The 15,139-nt window shown below is 41.8% G+C and overlaps 1 protein-coding gene across 1 annotated transcript in view; it reads right to left on the minus strand.

Annotated features, from left to right (window-relative positions):
* Positions 1–3,841: 3,841 nt before the first annotated feature.
* Positions 3,842–15,139, minus strand: part of BCL2 (BCL2 apoptosis regulator) — a 96,907-nt gene continuing 85,609 nt past the window's right edge. The window contains exon 2 of the mRNA XM_026115637.2: positions 3,842–8,703. Coding sequence (XP_025971422.1) covers positions 8,569–8,703 — 135 coding nt within the window. The 3' untranslated portion in view covers positions 3,842–8,568. The remainder of the gene's footprint in view (positions 8,704–15,139) is intronic.

A 15,139-nucleotide genomic window follows, 5' to 3' on the forward strand; every position in this document is an offset into this window, starting at 1 on the left:
ATCTTGGCAGCAAACGCAGAAGCAGACGCAAAATAGCCGCAGTGAAAACTAATTCCAGAACTGGAAGCTGTGACTCGGATACAGCTGGAAATGGTGCCGCCTATCTTTCCCCAGTTAAAGATTGATTTTATGTCTCTGATTAAAACGCGGGGGGCGATTCAGCGTGGGGATGATTTAGGTGGTCCACAGCTAGAGTGGAGGGCTTGCTAGGTGCCTCGTCTGTGAGGATGAGGAATGAGGAGGAGGTAAAAGTGAGCACCTTTGTTTAGAATACATCTGTTTCTTTTTCATGATCACATTTTTAAAGTGTAAAATACACCAGTTTCCTTTAGAGCTATGTGTTGGGAAAAGCTGTGTTCTGTTAACAGCAAATGAGTTACATAATGCGAAGAATGTTTGCAAAGCCTGTAGAGCAATAACAGCTGCTTTTGTAAGGGCAAAAAAACCTATAAGGTTTCAAAACCATAGCAAGATGAGCTTTTTTTTTTTTTTAAGGGTTGGATGAGAGGAAATCAGTAATGTGTAGAGAGTGCTGAGTGGAGCAGACACCTCACCTGTTTATTCCTGGGTGGAGAGGGAATTCAGAGTTAGACGCCAGATGGAAAGCAAACTCCAAACTGCATGAACCTCTAGCCAGTTTCCTTCGGCAACATTAATTTACAGTCTCATGGGGGAACACCTTGGTTTTCTGCCAGTTTTGACTCTGAGCAAAATTGTAAGAGGACAGAGCGGTGCAGTCAGCAGTGGCTTTTGGGCCATGGCACCCATGCAACCAGGTAGATGGCTTCGGCTGGGAGGTGGGCTATGGGCTGGCTGCACCGAAGGAATTACACCGTCTGTCTGCACCCGGGGTCCCTGGGGAAAAAGCGTCCATGTACAGTCATGCTAACGCGGTCCTGCTTCTGCGCTGACCAATGGACATATTGCAGGATGCCGGCCTCTGCACGCTACAGAAGGTGGCTTGCCAAAGTCGTCGCTCCAGGTTACCGGAAAGGTTTGGCATTGCTGGACTCTGCCAGTAGGTTGCCTTTTGTTTGGGGGACGCTGAACCTGTCGGAAAAACTAAAATCATTTTGGTTTGCCTATGTGGGCTCACACAGTAACAGGCGTGGAGGCATCATACACCTCAGCTTCAGTGAGTGATACCATCTCAAAGAAAGCATATTTCCAAACTGACCTGTAAAATGTCGGAGTGCCTCCTGCAGCACTTTGGTTTGCTCTCCAGTCTTTCGTGGTTTTCCTTCCAGACTATCCAGGTGTCACAATGTCCCTCTTGCCCGCCTGGTAGTTCTGAGCTCTGGGCTCAAGATAGCTGATCAAAAGTGTGCTTTTTGAAGTAATATGAAGTAATCGCACGATGTGTTTAAATAAATGCATGACACAAAGAGCTGTGCCAGTGTAATCCTTGTTGGGTCAAACTGACTTTTTTTTTTTCTGGTAAGTTAACCTTCTGCCATAAGGTTTTAGGGTGAATGGGCTGAAGCCTGTTTGTGCCATTCTAAGTAGATGATGCTTGGTCAGGGGTTATTTGTCCTCCTGTCACCAAGGTAAACACCATACCATGCGCTGCTGTGGCAGAAATGCAATGAGGTGTCTCTGCATGATATGGATGAAATCAGTACAGCTGGGTGATCTAGTAATGCAGAGATCCAGGGCTTATGATCACAGTAGTATGGCCTGAGTTGTGAACATTGGTCTGTGCTAACCAATCTGCTAACTAATCTGCTAACAGTGTCACCAGCATATTTCTCCTCACCCACTGAAGGGACATTAGTGTTCCTGGAGAGGTGAGAACAATTAATATTCTGGCAGGCACAGGTGGGAAAGGGGAAAGTTTTGAAATCACTAACTGGATAAATTGAGGATCAGTAATCTTTTTATGGTGGGACTGTGCAGGTGGGGAGAGGTTTAAACCTCAAGAAAGTGCCTGAGTAAGGCATTGGGGAGCATCTCTGACCACGTAGGCAGGTAACTGCCTGTGGCTTACTGGGTAGACAGAGAAAGGAAAAGTTGTTACCACTGGGGTGGTAACAGCTTTTCAGTTTAATCTCCGAATAATTAGATGGACTAACTTTCATTTCTGTCACCTGTGGCTTATATAAAGCTTTGCACCAGTACTGCTGCAGCTGCATGTTTTTGTCTGCATGACTATGACCTTGCTTGAGTTGGGTGATTTCAAAGTTTCTGACTCAAATCAAGACATTGCATTTTCTGGTGGTCAAACTTAGCCAGAAACACTTTTCAGTATATGACGAGGAGTATACCTGAATGCTGAGAAGTCCTGAAGAAATTGGATGCTAATGGTTTTTACTGACTAGCATTTTTACCCTTTTGAGTTTTTAGAGAGCTATATTGAATGTCTTCAGTACTTGCATGCAGTTTCCATGAGGTGCAGTAAGCTAAGCTCTATGATGAGATGCTTCGCTATTCTCAGGTCCTGAAGCATATGTTACACTTCCCTGCTGCATGTCACACGGCAGCAGCTTATCAAACCTGGGTTGTTGTATCTTGATGTATAGAGGCCTCTGAGCAACACTGGAGAACGCTAGCTCTTTGCTTGTGACTTTTTCTGAAGGTTTTCACTTTGCAGAATCAGTATAGAATACAGTTCTGTGTTGTGTCCATCGCCATGATGTTGACTGGTCTTTTGGGGGCTCCAGACAAAGAAGAAATACCGTAACGGAACTGAAATGTTTGAATGGAAGCTAAGCGCTGTCCTTCTTTTGCTGCCAGCAGCATAGGTGCTTTTTCTGCATGGAGTTAGTACACAAGTTGCATTGTATTTATAGAAAGTTCTTACTGGTCTTCTTCCAGGTATTGCATGTGGTAAGTTCCATTTAGATGTGATTTTTCCCAGTGTCTCATTTGGAGCCTACAGTACTCGGCAAACTGACCTGGAATGGGTGAGATGTGAGTTGACTGACCTACTAAATCTGTGCTCCCTGGGAGCCCGAGCTATGATAAAAGAGAAACTTAGACTAAACCACGCTCTTTAAATGATCTCACTTGAGGTGCTGGCTTGCAAACACACCACCCTGAATGTTGTAGGAAGTGTGACAGGGTGCTGGGAGGGCTAGTTACACTATGAAACCCTGAGCACCTGATTTTAACTGGTCTCCTAGCTGTCGAAGCAAGGATACAGTTCTTCCAACTTCTATCTGGATGGTCCAGACAGACCAAGAACCAGCTGTAGCTACTCTTAATCTCACCCCTCAAAGACCTACCCCTGTGCTGACTTTATGGGTAGCCTGTGGAGACTCGCTGGTAAAGGTTAGGCCCCCAAAGGTGAATGTTATAATTACATTCCTGCTCAGAGCCCCTTAGGTTTAACAGGAACCTGGTATGAGTGCAAGCCTCCACCTACTATTTCATAACATATATCACATCTTTCAAAATTTTTGATATTAGCTTGAAAAATATCACAGCTTAAAAAAATCATACATTTAAAATTTTATGTGTTTCTGTTGCATAAATCCGGAAGGTGTAAGTTTTTTTTTTGTTTTTTTTGTTTTTTTTTTTTTTTAAAGCATCTCTGCTACCAAGGAGATTAGAAAGGTGGGGTTTTTTCTTTTTTAGGAAATCTCAGACTTAGTTGTATTCCCATGGTTCTAGGGTCTATGGCTTTACAAACACCATAATACATTTCAATTCAGAGAAAAGAATCAGGTGGTTCAGCAGTACTTCCACAGAGTCACTGCAGCTTGAAGATGTTAATACAGAGCAGAACGTGTCAACAGCATGACCAGGAAGGAATGATTATATTTTGTTTATGGGGTTACACTCATAGATGCTTGTGTAGATTTTTATCAAGGAATCCTAAACAATTCAAATGCAAAACAAGTAACTCACAGTGTGCTTTATTATTTCTCCACAATATTAACTAGACAGACACAGAAAGTTTAATGGCAGCATGTTCTTTTAACATTTTAAAGACAAAGAACAACATAATCATATTAAATGATGATAAACTGACAAACTACATTACCATACATACATCATCCGAAGGTACTGGATAAACGATATCTGCTTATGTACATTTATGCTGGTGATAATTAAAATTCAAATATTCAGAAGAAAAAGAAAAAATGTGCTATTTAAATTATAAAAATATACAGTTTTTTGTGTGGAATTCCTAATGCTGTATAAATTGGTGAAAAGGATTTCATTGTGGAACGAAGCTCTGTTAACTCTTAGCATAGGATTGCGTTTTAAAACAAATGCAGATTAAATTGGCTCTTTTGGCGTCCTTTTTTTAGCCTTGTTTGAAAGAGATAGAAGTGAGAAACAAAGCTGGGTTTTTGCAATGAGAAAGAATTTTTATACTCATAAATCAAAAGATGTTTAATTTTTCATATAGTACTGAGCCATTAACTTGTAATACAAATGAAACATTTTGCTAGCTTGTTTAAAGAGAGAGAGAGAGGGGGGGAAAAAAAGTAAAGACAGGCTTTAAGCATGCTACTTCACTATATTTTTAATCGATAGGATTTTTAGGTTTGTGAAACTGAGTGCAGATGCACAGCTAAGCACAGCGTTATGCTTCAGAGTCAAAGCACGCAGTCCTCACATATATCTGACTCCCACTGACTCAGCTGGGGAGACTGTGTGCATGCAAGGATTGGGCATACTGGGTCCGTATTCTCTGAACTGTAGTACCCCAAGCTTTCCTTTGCTCTTCTGTGTTCAAAGACGCATTTTTTTCCTAATGGTTCTCTATCAGTGCAACTCTAATGAGGCTGTGAAATCCCAAATCACAACAGGAAACCAATGAACTTTTATACTGATTGATTGGATAATCTTATAATTCTTATAAAAAACATTTATAATTGAAATTTTTGAATAATTGGAGTCATGTAGTAATGCACAGATTTGCAGCTGGTTATAGTTAGACACTGTTTTCAGACCATCTCGGGTGAACTCCTGCATCTTATGAAACTTGAGATTTTCTTACATACCAGTGACATTCTCCGTATCTTCCAGCCCCCTGCCTTATCTGTATGTCCTCTGTTACCCCAACGGCCCATTACTCCGCTGTTGGATCCAATACCCGTTCGATTAAGAAATGTCCTCTGTGTCAGCTCTGATTTCGGAATATTCATCTTGAACAATTTGCTTTTTGTTTTTCCCATTTACTCTTAAGCTATTATCTATAACAAATATAAGGTGCTCTTATAGGTTTTTCCTTCAGAAGCAAAATATGTTCCTTCATTGTTTTCTTAATAAATGCAATGAAAAAGAATTAATGATAAACACACTGAATACAGCAAAATGAAGTATTTTTTTTAAATTCGTAAGAATTTTCTGCTTTGCAAATGACTGCTTTCAGAATTAACAAAGTTTTATAGTAAAGAATAACTGTGTGTGTATGGGGGGGGGTCTTTGTAATCTTTTACTCCGTGCTCATATCATCCTTTTTCTGGGGAAAGGATGAGAGAGACCCCCATGTGTCAGTCACCTTTGACATGTGAGATGTTTCAGTGATCTCTTTGTTCCCTCCACCCTTGACCTCCTGCTTCGTGGTCCTCTGATCTTCCACACCTAATCACCTTCAGACGTGTCTCTCCCGTGTCAGTTTTTGATTTTACAGCTTTGATACGCTGGGAGCGGTCAGTTATGTGCGTACAGGTAGTGACAGAGAGTGGGTTTTCGCTGAAGCATAGTCTCAAGAACATGAAAGTCTACAGGGCATTTTGTGGGGAAAAAAGGACTCTATGTGGAAGTATAACGAAGAGTAGGAGAGAGAGGAATTATTGCAAAAGAAATGAAGGAGTAAAAGGAGAGGATTTTATTAAAGAAGTCCAAGTTTTTATATACATTCAATGTTTCTAATATGTTTCTTAAATGTATTATTAACTATCATTATAGCTAATGCCACCACAATACTGTAACTATTCTGCAGTCAGGATGGGAAAAGTCTGTTAGCTCTTTAATAAAATAAAATCAGCAACAGTCATCATCTTTTTGCCTGGTATTAACTAATACACTGGGAAGTCCAGTGAGTAGACACAACAGAACACAAATTTGTCAATATTTATTTAAATGTGTGTCACGTGTCATCTTCATATTATTTCTAAAGCAGCTTTAAAAATCTTTTTGCCATTGGAAGGTATTAAAAATAAATCCCATTCAAATTATCCTGGTAGTATAGCAGCACAGGAATCAATAATTACTCTTTTAATATTTTTGACAATGTAAACCTTTAATAAAATAAACAATATTGAAACAATTTGAGGTCTAATACTTCATGAACTTTAATGGGCGCACGGGCACAAATTGAAACAAAGACTAGATTGTGAAATGAAATATTAGCTCGATACCAGCCAATTCTGGTTTTGAAATTGGCTTCAGACAAATTCAGCTTCGTAGCTGAAAAAATAAAGCCCACACTCAATCCATAATATTCAGTTCCTCCCATGTCAAATGTTTTTCATAAGTATCCTGCATGAGCGTGCCCACTTTTCACCAAAGCTCTCTTAAAAACATTGCAGGTGCTTTTTGTTTCATGACAGTTTTTCTTTTCTTTTTTTATTTTTTTAGCAAGCAAAGTTTAGATCACATTTTTGTGTTCTTCGAAACATTTCCCTTACATGTTTCTTTAAAATTTAAAATAATTTCAAATTTGAAATGTAAAGCTTGCTCCATCTTTGCTCATACAAAGTGTAGGTGCCACAACTAAATAGCAGTAAAAATGCTGAGATGTACAACTCTTAAAACAAACAAACAAACAAAAAAGCAGCTTTGAAGACACAACATCAACTACAGCCTTAATATTGAACATATTACATTCCCAAGTTAATGGAGATATTTTGCATATAATGCCACAAAGTTATCCGACTGAAATCTTGAGGTTGCATCTACAGTTTATTCACTATATTTTTTTCACCCTTCTAGCATTTCTTTATTGTACTGTGTGTTTTATCCAGAGCTTTTATAACCTTTTCTTTTTTATCCTCTGGCTGTCCATTTAACCGCAAATCCCAGATTTCAAAGGTTTCATAGAAAAAATAGGAGCACTTGGCTTAAGCGTTTGAAGATGGTGATTTCCATTTGCTGGAGCAGCCCATCCCACCCACGTCGTTTGGAGGTCTGGCTCCCTCCGAGCGCATGGAAAGCCCCACTGCAAAATACACCGTGGCAGCGAGTTGCAGAACACAGGTCTGTTTATAAAGCTTATATTTTATAGTGAGTATGCTGCATTCACTTCATTTGAGTTGCATTTATAATATGAGCCGATGACTTCACCCCCCTTTTCCTCCGCCCTGTTTTCACTTGAAACGACAGCCGGCACCTGCGCAATCGAGGTGTCCGAGAGTCTCTGTCCAGGGAGAGGGTCCAGAGAGTTTCTTCATCGTCTTTTCTTCTGTAGACAGTCTGAGGAAATTATTAGCTGAAACAATTTCAAAGGCGAGGGGCAGGAGGATAAAGCTCACTTTCTTTTTTTTCTTCTTTTTTTTTTTTTTATTATGAAAATGAACTTGATTTTGGTGTCCAGTTTGATGAACAAGGATAGTCGGAGCTAATCCATAACTCAGCTGAGGTCTGCTTCTTACCAGATAAAACGAGCGTCTTCGTCAGCTTTTCTGGGGTTCGAGACCACATAGAATTGGGCTCAGCCCGCCAGAGGGGCTCGGCGAGTACGCAGGCTGCGCTGCAGTTGGGAGCCCGCCGGAGCAGGACACAGGTTAGGACGCTGGACTCCAGCTCTGCTCTGTGGAAGCAGGCACTTAAGGTCTCCTGATGTTTCTGTGTCGGTAGCTGCAAAAACATTTTACTGCTGAGAAAACCACTGGAAGGGCAATTTCCCGCAAGCCCAACAGATTTAACTTCACACTTCTATTAAAAAAAAAGAATTATTCATGTTGCCATGTATTAGGGTACTGGACGACGCTATTATGAGTATGACATGATGGCACAGCCGGTAACTTGAAAACACATGTTCACAAGGCATAGGCAATCATATTTCAAGTTGTTATCCTGTGGGGATAGCCAACTGGCCTTCACAAAGTTGCTGTTTTGACTCAACGTATGTACCATGTTGAATCACTTATTCTTGTCAGTTCTTGCCAGCAGGATAGGGTTTGAACTTTGTTCACGCTGACTTTTTTTTTTTTTCCCCCCAGATGCTTCCAAGCCATCCGAAAAATGCAAGGAAAACCAACACAAATTACACAGCCTTTAGCAGCTCAAATAACTGCCTTCATAAGTGTAAGCAGGTAGGTCTTTGTCAGTATATTTGCTCTTCAGAGATAAAATAATCCAGTCAGTGGCATTAATTAAAAAAAAAAGAACCTAAAAGACTTTGGGGCTCATTAAAGTTAATAACAACATGATGTGATGACAGATGCAAATTGCCGAGTTTCTGAAAATAGCAGGTTAAACTGTAAATATCTTTTAATAAATAATTTTCCTGTGATGTAAAAATAAATGATATTTCCTTTGGCAGTAATAGCTGATTTAATCTTTAGCCAGGAAGTTGTTCCGCTCATAAAATATCATTGTGCTACAGAAAAAAAAATATTATTTTGCTGTTTTGAAAGACTTTTGTAATCCATGATAAACTGAGTGACTCTACTTATGTCCGAGATAAGCGCCAAGAGTGATGCAAGCTCCCACCAGAACCAGGCTTAGGATAGTCTTCAGAGAGATCCAGGAGAAATCGAACAAAGGCCGCATACTGTTGCCATACAACTCCACGAAGGCATCCTAGAAATGAGGGAAATGAGGGAGTATCAGAATCGCAACAGTAATAAGATGCAGGAAGCCACAGAACTGGGTTTGCACTGCAGCACATGGATAGTAGCGGACAGACCTTGTTTACAGAACCTAAAAAACCATCAAGTGACTTTGGAGAGAGGGACTTTCTCCGTGCACAGCAGTCATCCACCAAGACTCCAGCAGAAAAAAACACCACCAACAAAACGAATCAAACAGTGACTCGGAAGCAATGCTTTTATGCAGTGCCTAGCACAAAGTGCTGCCTATTTCCTTGCAGATATTCCTGTAATTACTTAAGGGCTGACTTCTGCTTTAGGTATGCCCAGCCCAACAGAAAATACAGGCACAGCATTATTAGATATAAGTGCCTACATTTTGGTTCCTGAATGTACACATACAAGCATACGTAAACGGAAGGAGCTAAGGAGAACTTCATTCTCCAAACCTTCGGTTCCTGTTGGACTCAGGAGTCCATACTGTGGATCAGTGGTCCTGAAAATAAGGCAGTATTTATTTAGTTTCCTAGGGATGGATTCAGACGCCTAAATGTGCCACTGGGATGTTTCTTCTATGTCAATTAAGGCTGGCAGGGTGCAGCTCTGTGTTGCACCTCTGCAAGTATATGACCACTGTCACCAGAACGGGTGACACCTTGGTCCTGTGCACCTGAAAACCATTCTCTGTCTTGGGTGTAGCAGTGGTCTGGCTCCAGGGCAAGGTGGGCCAACCTGCTGATCGAACAGAAGAATAACCCATCCCCCAAAAGCACTATTTTTTCTTGTGATCATCTTGTTGATCTGACTGCCCCAGAGCCTACAGCCACGACATGCAGCTCGAGGCAGGGGAGGGCGAACACGTACCAGTGGAGGGACAAGCCACGTGGCATGAGGTGGAAGGGGGATCCTCACCCGCCTCCTCTCCCATGGATGGAGAGCTGCTCTGTGAGGCACTTCGGAGAGAGAAAGTCTGGAGATGCACGCAGGCGCCAAATTGCAAAGCCCGTTTAAGTAAAGGTACAGTTTCTGTGACTCAGAAACCCAACGGCAATTTATAAGGCCGGTAATCGGATGGGAAATGCTCTGCGCCTCAGGCATTCCCATGAAGCAGCTCGAAGTCCCTATGAGCAGGGGGCTGCGAGGCAGGGCTGAGGGACATGTGCCCCGCGCCGGGCAGCCCAACAGCGATGAATAGGGAAGCTCCCAAATGCGACAACGCTTTTCTGTTGCAACCAGTTGAGCTCTGCTCCCAAACCGCTGAGCTAAATCCACAAAATAGCTCTTGCTGAATAAGAGCACCCTCGGAGGAATAAGAGCATTTGGGTTTTTACCACGAGAGGGCGTGTAAGGTTTTTTTATATTTTGCTGTCCTGACGCCTGTTCGCTAGACACCAAGCAAGACTCAAATAAATAAAATGTGTTTACATCCAAAATATATCTTTAAATACTATTGGTGCATCTGGTAGGTAAGAGTAAGCGTGTCTGCCGGAGAATAGTTGTAGGATTTGGCCAAAAGACTGATCATACATCTCCCTTCTAATATCTATTACTTCTTAATGCTTGTTCCTCCAGGCAGTCTTTTTCAAGCTTGGGTTTCCAAAGGTATATTCTTAAGTGAAAGCAGCTTAGCTGCTTTATCTTAATGCAAGCTGTTCATTTCTGAGAAAATTTGGCAACTTTTGCTTAGCTGCCTGGTTTTTGAAATAGACGTTTGCAAACTCTGGCCTTAATATTCTGCTGTGCTGTTCAAGAGCTGAAAAACATACGCAGTTTGCTGTGCAGTTCTTTGGAAAGCTGGTTTTATTTCTCCTTAAGGCTATGAAGTAACACAATATCCTAAAATGTTACAGACTGGGCTAAATCCTGTTGTCGCCACTGCAGACTCACTGACTTCAATGGGAGTTTTGTCCGTACAGGGAGTTCAAGATCAGGCCTTATAAAAATACAGCAAGGATAAAGTTCAATGCTTATTGATATTATTAGGGGTGGAAAGGGGAGGAAATGAAAAAAAAAAACCCACCATGGAAATGCAAGTCATGTGAAAACATTTTAATGTTAGAGTTTATGGGTTTCTTTCTGTGGGCTGGGTCTCACTTCTGTATATTTGTGACGGCAGAGGCACACAGAAGACAGAGGGCAAAGGGAACATGCTTTCTGCCTCCCGTCCGCCCCAGCTCAGGAGGGCTCAGCCCGCTCTGCCAGGCAGACCACCTCTGACAGTCCAGCAGGGCTCCCAGCGTTTGGTACGAGGATGGGCTGAGGGCTCCAGTAACACTTCAACGCAAGACAAAAGTGCGGCATAACCAGCGGCTCAGAAGAGGAATGTTAGCAGAAAATGTGCAGCTCGCAGTACTTTTTCGGCTGAGATTATTACAACAATAACATGAACCCAACCTAATGGTGTCTGAGCTATATATTACAAGTAGCTCTTTATGGTCCTTTCCCCTCCCCTTCTCAAACATCCTGATTAGGCCTATTTCCGAAGCTTGTTTGAACAGCCTGTCACTATTTGTTTAAGTTTCAAACCTGTTTTAAATAAACACATGTCCATTTTATGTACTAAAACAAGGAGAGGGGGGAGGGAAGTATGACCCATTGCTGAAAACTATTTTAGCACAAAGAGGGCCCGGACTGCTCCATAAGGTTTGTCTCTTTCTCTGAACCCGTGTACTTGTCACTGGATTTCTATCACTGAAAGCGGTCTGTTTAAAATAAGAGAATCCGGCCTAAAACAAATAAGATCAGCAAAATTGCTTGAAACATTTGATGTCCTCTGAAAAGTATCTTTGGTAACAAAAGCAAGGGTCTCCACAGCCTGGCCCTGGCAAATAGGCTGAGACAAGTTCTGGTGTGGTCAGCCCTTCTGGGAGTGTTACACAGTTGGAAAGCAAACGGTTATAGGCTTCTAGTCTAAGACCCTGGCCTACTGAAAATTTAATGCAAAGTTATATCCTGGATGTAAAACTGTATCAGGGCAGTTAGAAATTTTGTGGGAAAGAACTCTTCATTCAGCTCTAGGTTTTTTTTCTTTTTTAGCAATTTTTAAATAATTTAGTTTTTCCTTTTTTTTAAACTAATTTCAGTAGATGCTTATATTAAGTCAAATCACTCCGTTGTTGGTTTACTATCTAAATTTCTATTGAATGTTTGTGTAAAGCAAGAAAGAGGGCAGCAGTGAAGGGAAAGATGCTCTGCCTAGCTCCTCTCAGCACCAAAGTACCAACGCTGCCTGCATTACCTGTGCGGCTTGCTTGGCAGGCCAGGAAAACTGCCTAGAGGGCATCCCGAGCTGCTCCTCTTGCCTGCTGAACTACATGCAGCGAAGGCATATAGTATTACTGACTGGCATTACTTGATTTTCCGAGGATCCCAGGGCAGAATTGGAGTTTGTCCCTGGCCAAGGACTAGGAGGTAAAACAATGCATTAAGCCGGGGCATTTTGAAAATGGAGGATCCAGATCGCCCTACCCTGCTCCTCTGCTGGCCCAGCTCTGGCAGCTCTGATCTGACAAAAAAAATGCCATCTTTAATTACGTGACCATGTGTTACTTACGGATTGAGCCAAGCTTATTTAGTCTCGGTACTTTTGCAGCTCAACCTCCATCTCTGCTTGAGAGGCAAGACATAACTTCCAGGCTGCGGCGAGCTAAATGCTTCCCATATGCTGAGCCCAGCGATGCGTTCATGATACGAATGCTCCTTATTGCAAACGCAAAGGGAAAAACCAGTCTCAGCTCGGTATTCTGCATTTATTACTGCGGGGGTGGTGGGCAGAGCAAACATGAGGAAGTAAAGACTTCCTTTTTCTACCTGAATCAAACAGCTGGTGAGGAAGTGACTTTATTTCCCTCGTTATCATTGGTTTGACAGGATATCCTCTTGAGCCACATTGTATTGAATGAAGAGCCTGCATGACTTCCATTTTGCTGAACGGGAATCGCCTCACGGCGATTTTATGCTGCCCTCTCCGTGACTCCAAAACAAACAAGCAAACACCAGCACGAGGCTTTTGAAGAAACTCACACCGGTCCATGTGACACAGCCTCCCCATCTGCTCCAGGGGGGATGACATCAGCGCCGATGCCAAGATTTTGCAGCTGAATGACTTCTCACTCACCCCTGCCTCAATATGAGTGGCATAAATTCTCATAAAAGCTTTCTTTCCTGAATAGTAACTCATTTCAGAGACAGTTCGGGGAGGCAGAGAGCTGGTTAAATCGTCCCATGTTTTCTATGCCATGAAACCTCATTAAAATGTCATCTTGCAGCTAAGGAGAAAAGTTCTTGGAACATAAAAAATAGACAAGTCTGTAGCTGTTCTTTCCCTGAAAAGTTATGGGTCCTTTATGCAAACCTAAGTGTATGCAAATAAGGGCAGCTCAGACCTTGACTGCATTGCGCCGAGGTGTGGTGTTTCATGAGGTTGGTATCTTTAGAGAGGCCGATATCTTTTTAGCCCAGGAGTGCTGACGTGCCGGCAATGGAGCCAGGTGCAATTTATCAAATTTTCATGTGAAGGAAGAGAACGTGTCAGCACCACGCAAGCTCTGCTGCCCACTGCCGGGGAGCCCGCCTGCCAAGCGGCTTCACCTTGGGTTGCTCCTGGGCAAAGCCCCATCCAACACGCCAGAGCATCAGGTCAGAGGGCTTTTTGTCCTCGTCTTTGCCTGTGGCAGCAATGGCTCTATTCTGAATTCTGCATTTTCACAATGTGCTAATCTCAGGTCTGTAGCTGATACATTAACTACTGGCTGCACACCCATTTGTTTCTCCAGTGAAATCTAAGGTTTCTGACTTTGGACAAAATTGCTTCTCATCACAGTGGTCTTACCTAACTTCTGTTTTCCTTGTCCGTGCTCTAAATTTCTTTAAATACTTGCACTCGTGAGCCTGTGATCTTGGGAGCATATCTTGCAGGTCCTATTCTGGCCAGGCTCTCATTAAAATCTGTGTGAACTGAAATCAATGGAAATATTGTCTGCCTAAGACTGACTAACCGTGGCACTCAGATGAAGACGTCTAAGGAGCAGGGACTAATCGTGGCTAGATTTATTCATGAAAACTGATGTACATGCTTAAAAATATATAAATCTCTGTGGTCGTAGTAACAAGCATGATTATTTCTGTTCCCTCTCCTGGAGACTGAATCTCTTGGCAGACCTCTGGAGTTTGGAGGGACATGAAGAATAAACCTAGATTGTGGAGAATGATCAAGGCGGTCTCTTTAAACACATGATTAGTAAGGTATCGATCATTCAACTTGCTTGGAAATCCATACAGTGTTCAGACTAGGCTGCATTTTTGTTAAACCAACTCAGCATGAGAAATGTTTCAGCAATTTAGTCTTGGCGTCTCTAGTTAATTCAGTTAGACGTGGCTCTGCAATATGCAAAAGCCCAGATCTAGTGGAGGCTGCCTTGTTTTCTTATTCCTGGAAAGGCCCACACTAAAATGAGGTTTTTCTGGCATCAGCGTAACAGCTGTAACATCACTGCAGCAACTCATTGATGGTATTTAATGGGTGCCGCTTCTGTGGGAGCAATATTATAATTCATAAGAGAAAGACGGCAGGAAGGCCTTCTAGACAAAATCCTCAATGTTCAAACAATACAGGCAAAGCTGCTCTATTCGATCCTTCAGTTTTCTTTTCATGGATTTTCAGAGCAGCTTGCTTTTGCAGGTTGATAATTCTATTCAACTAATTTACTATTTATTTACATCAATACTTAGGAATCTTAGTCTGAACTTCCCACATTATCCTCCCTGGATAGAATGCTAGAAGCTGTATATAATTCGTATGTGGAAACAAATGTAGCACAATTGTGTAAGTGTCTGTGTGTGTATTTTCAAAAATCTCAGTTCCACCAAGAACCATTTCATTTTTGGCCACCTTCTTCTTCTTCTGGGCAAGTTTATCAAATCGATTCTAAAGAATTTACATTGAAATACACGGGTAAACTTAGCAAGTACCCACAGAGATTTTTGGATCACTTTGGATCACTTTGCAATAAATGAAGTAAAATCTTATACTGCAATGTTGCTCTTATAACTGCATCATTTGGAAAGAAGCTAGATGTATTAGGACAACTGTCAAATCTTTAGAATGACTTTAAAATGAAAACAATTACAAAATGGATTTGAAGATGACAGAGGTCCGTCTTTTTTTTCAGAACCTTGTACCTGAATTCGCAGTCTTGCTAGTAATTTACCTTCAATTTGAATGCCCCTACACTGCAAATAGGCCACCTAATTTAAAAGTCCAAATTAAAAAATTTGGCTGCAGCTGGTATTTTGGTAATACAAGAAAATATGAACACATGCAGCGCTATGTTCCCTGCATGTTCCAGCTGACAGTCTGTCACTCACGGGCTGCTGCAAAAGAGTTAAATCATGTAACAGTCTGAGAAATGGGAACTGAAAGTAGCCGC

Source organism: Dromaius novaehollandiae, chromosome 2 (assembly GCF_036370855.1).
Source record: "Dromaius novaehollandiae isolate bDroNov1 chromosome 2, bDroNov1.hap1, whole genome shotgun sequence".
NCBI classification, from domain to species: domain Eukaryota; kingdom Metazoa; phylum Chordata; class Aves; order Casuariiformes; family Dromaiidae; genus Dromaius; species Dromaius novaehollandiae.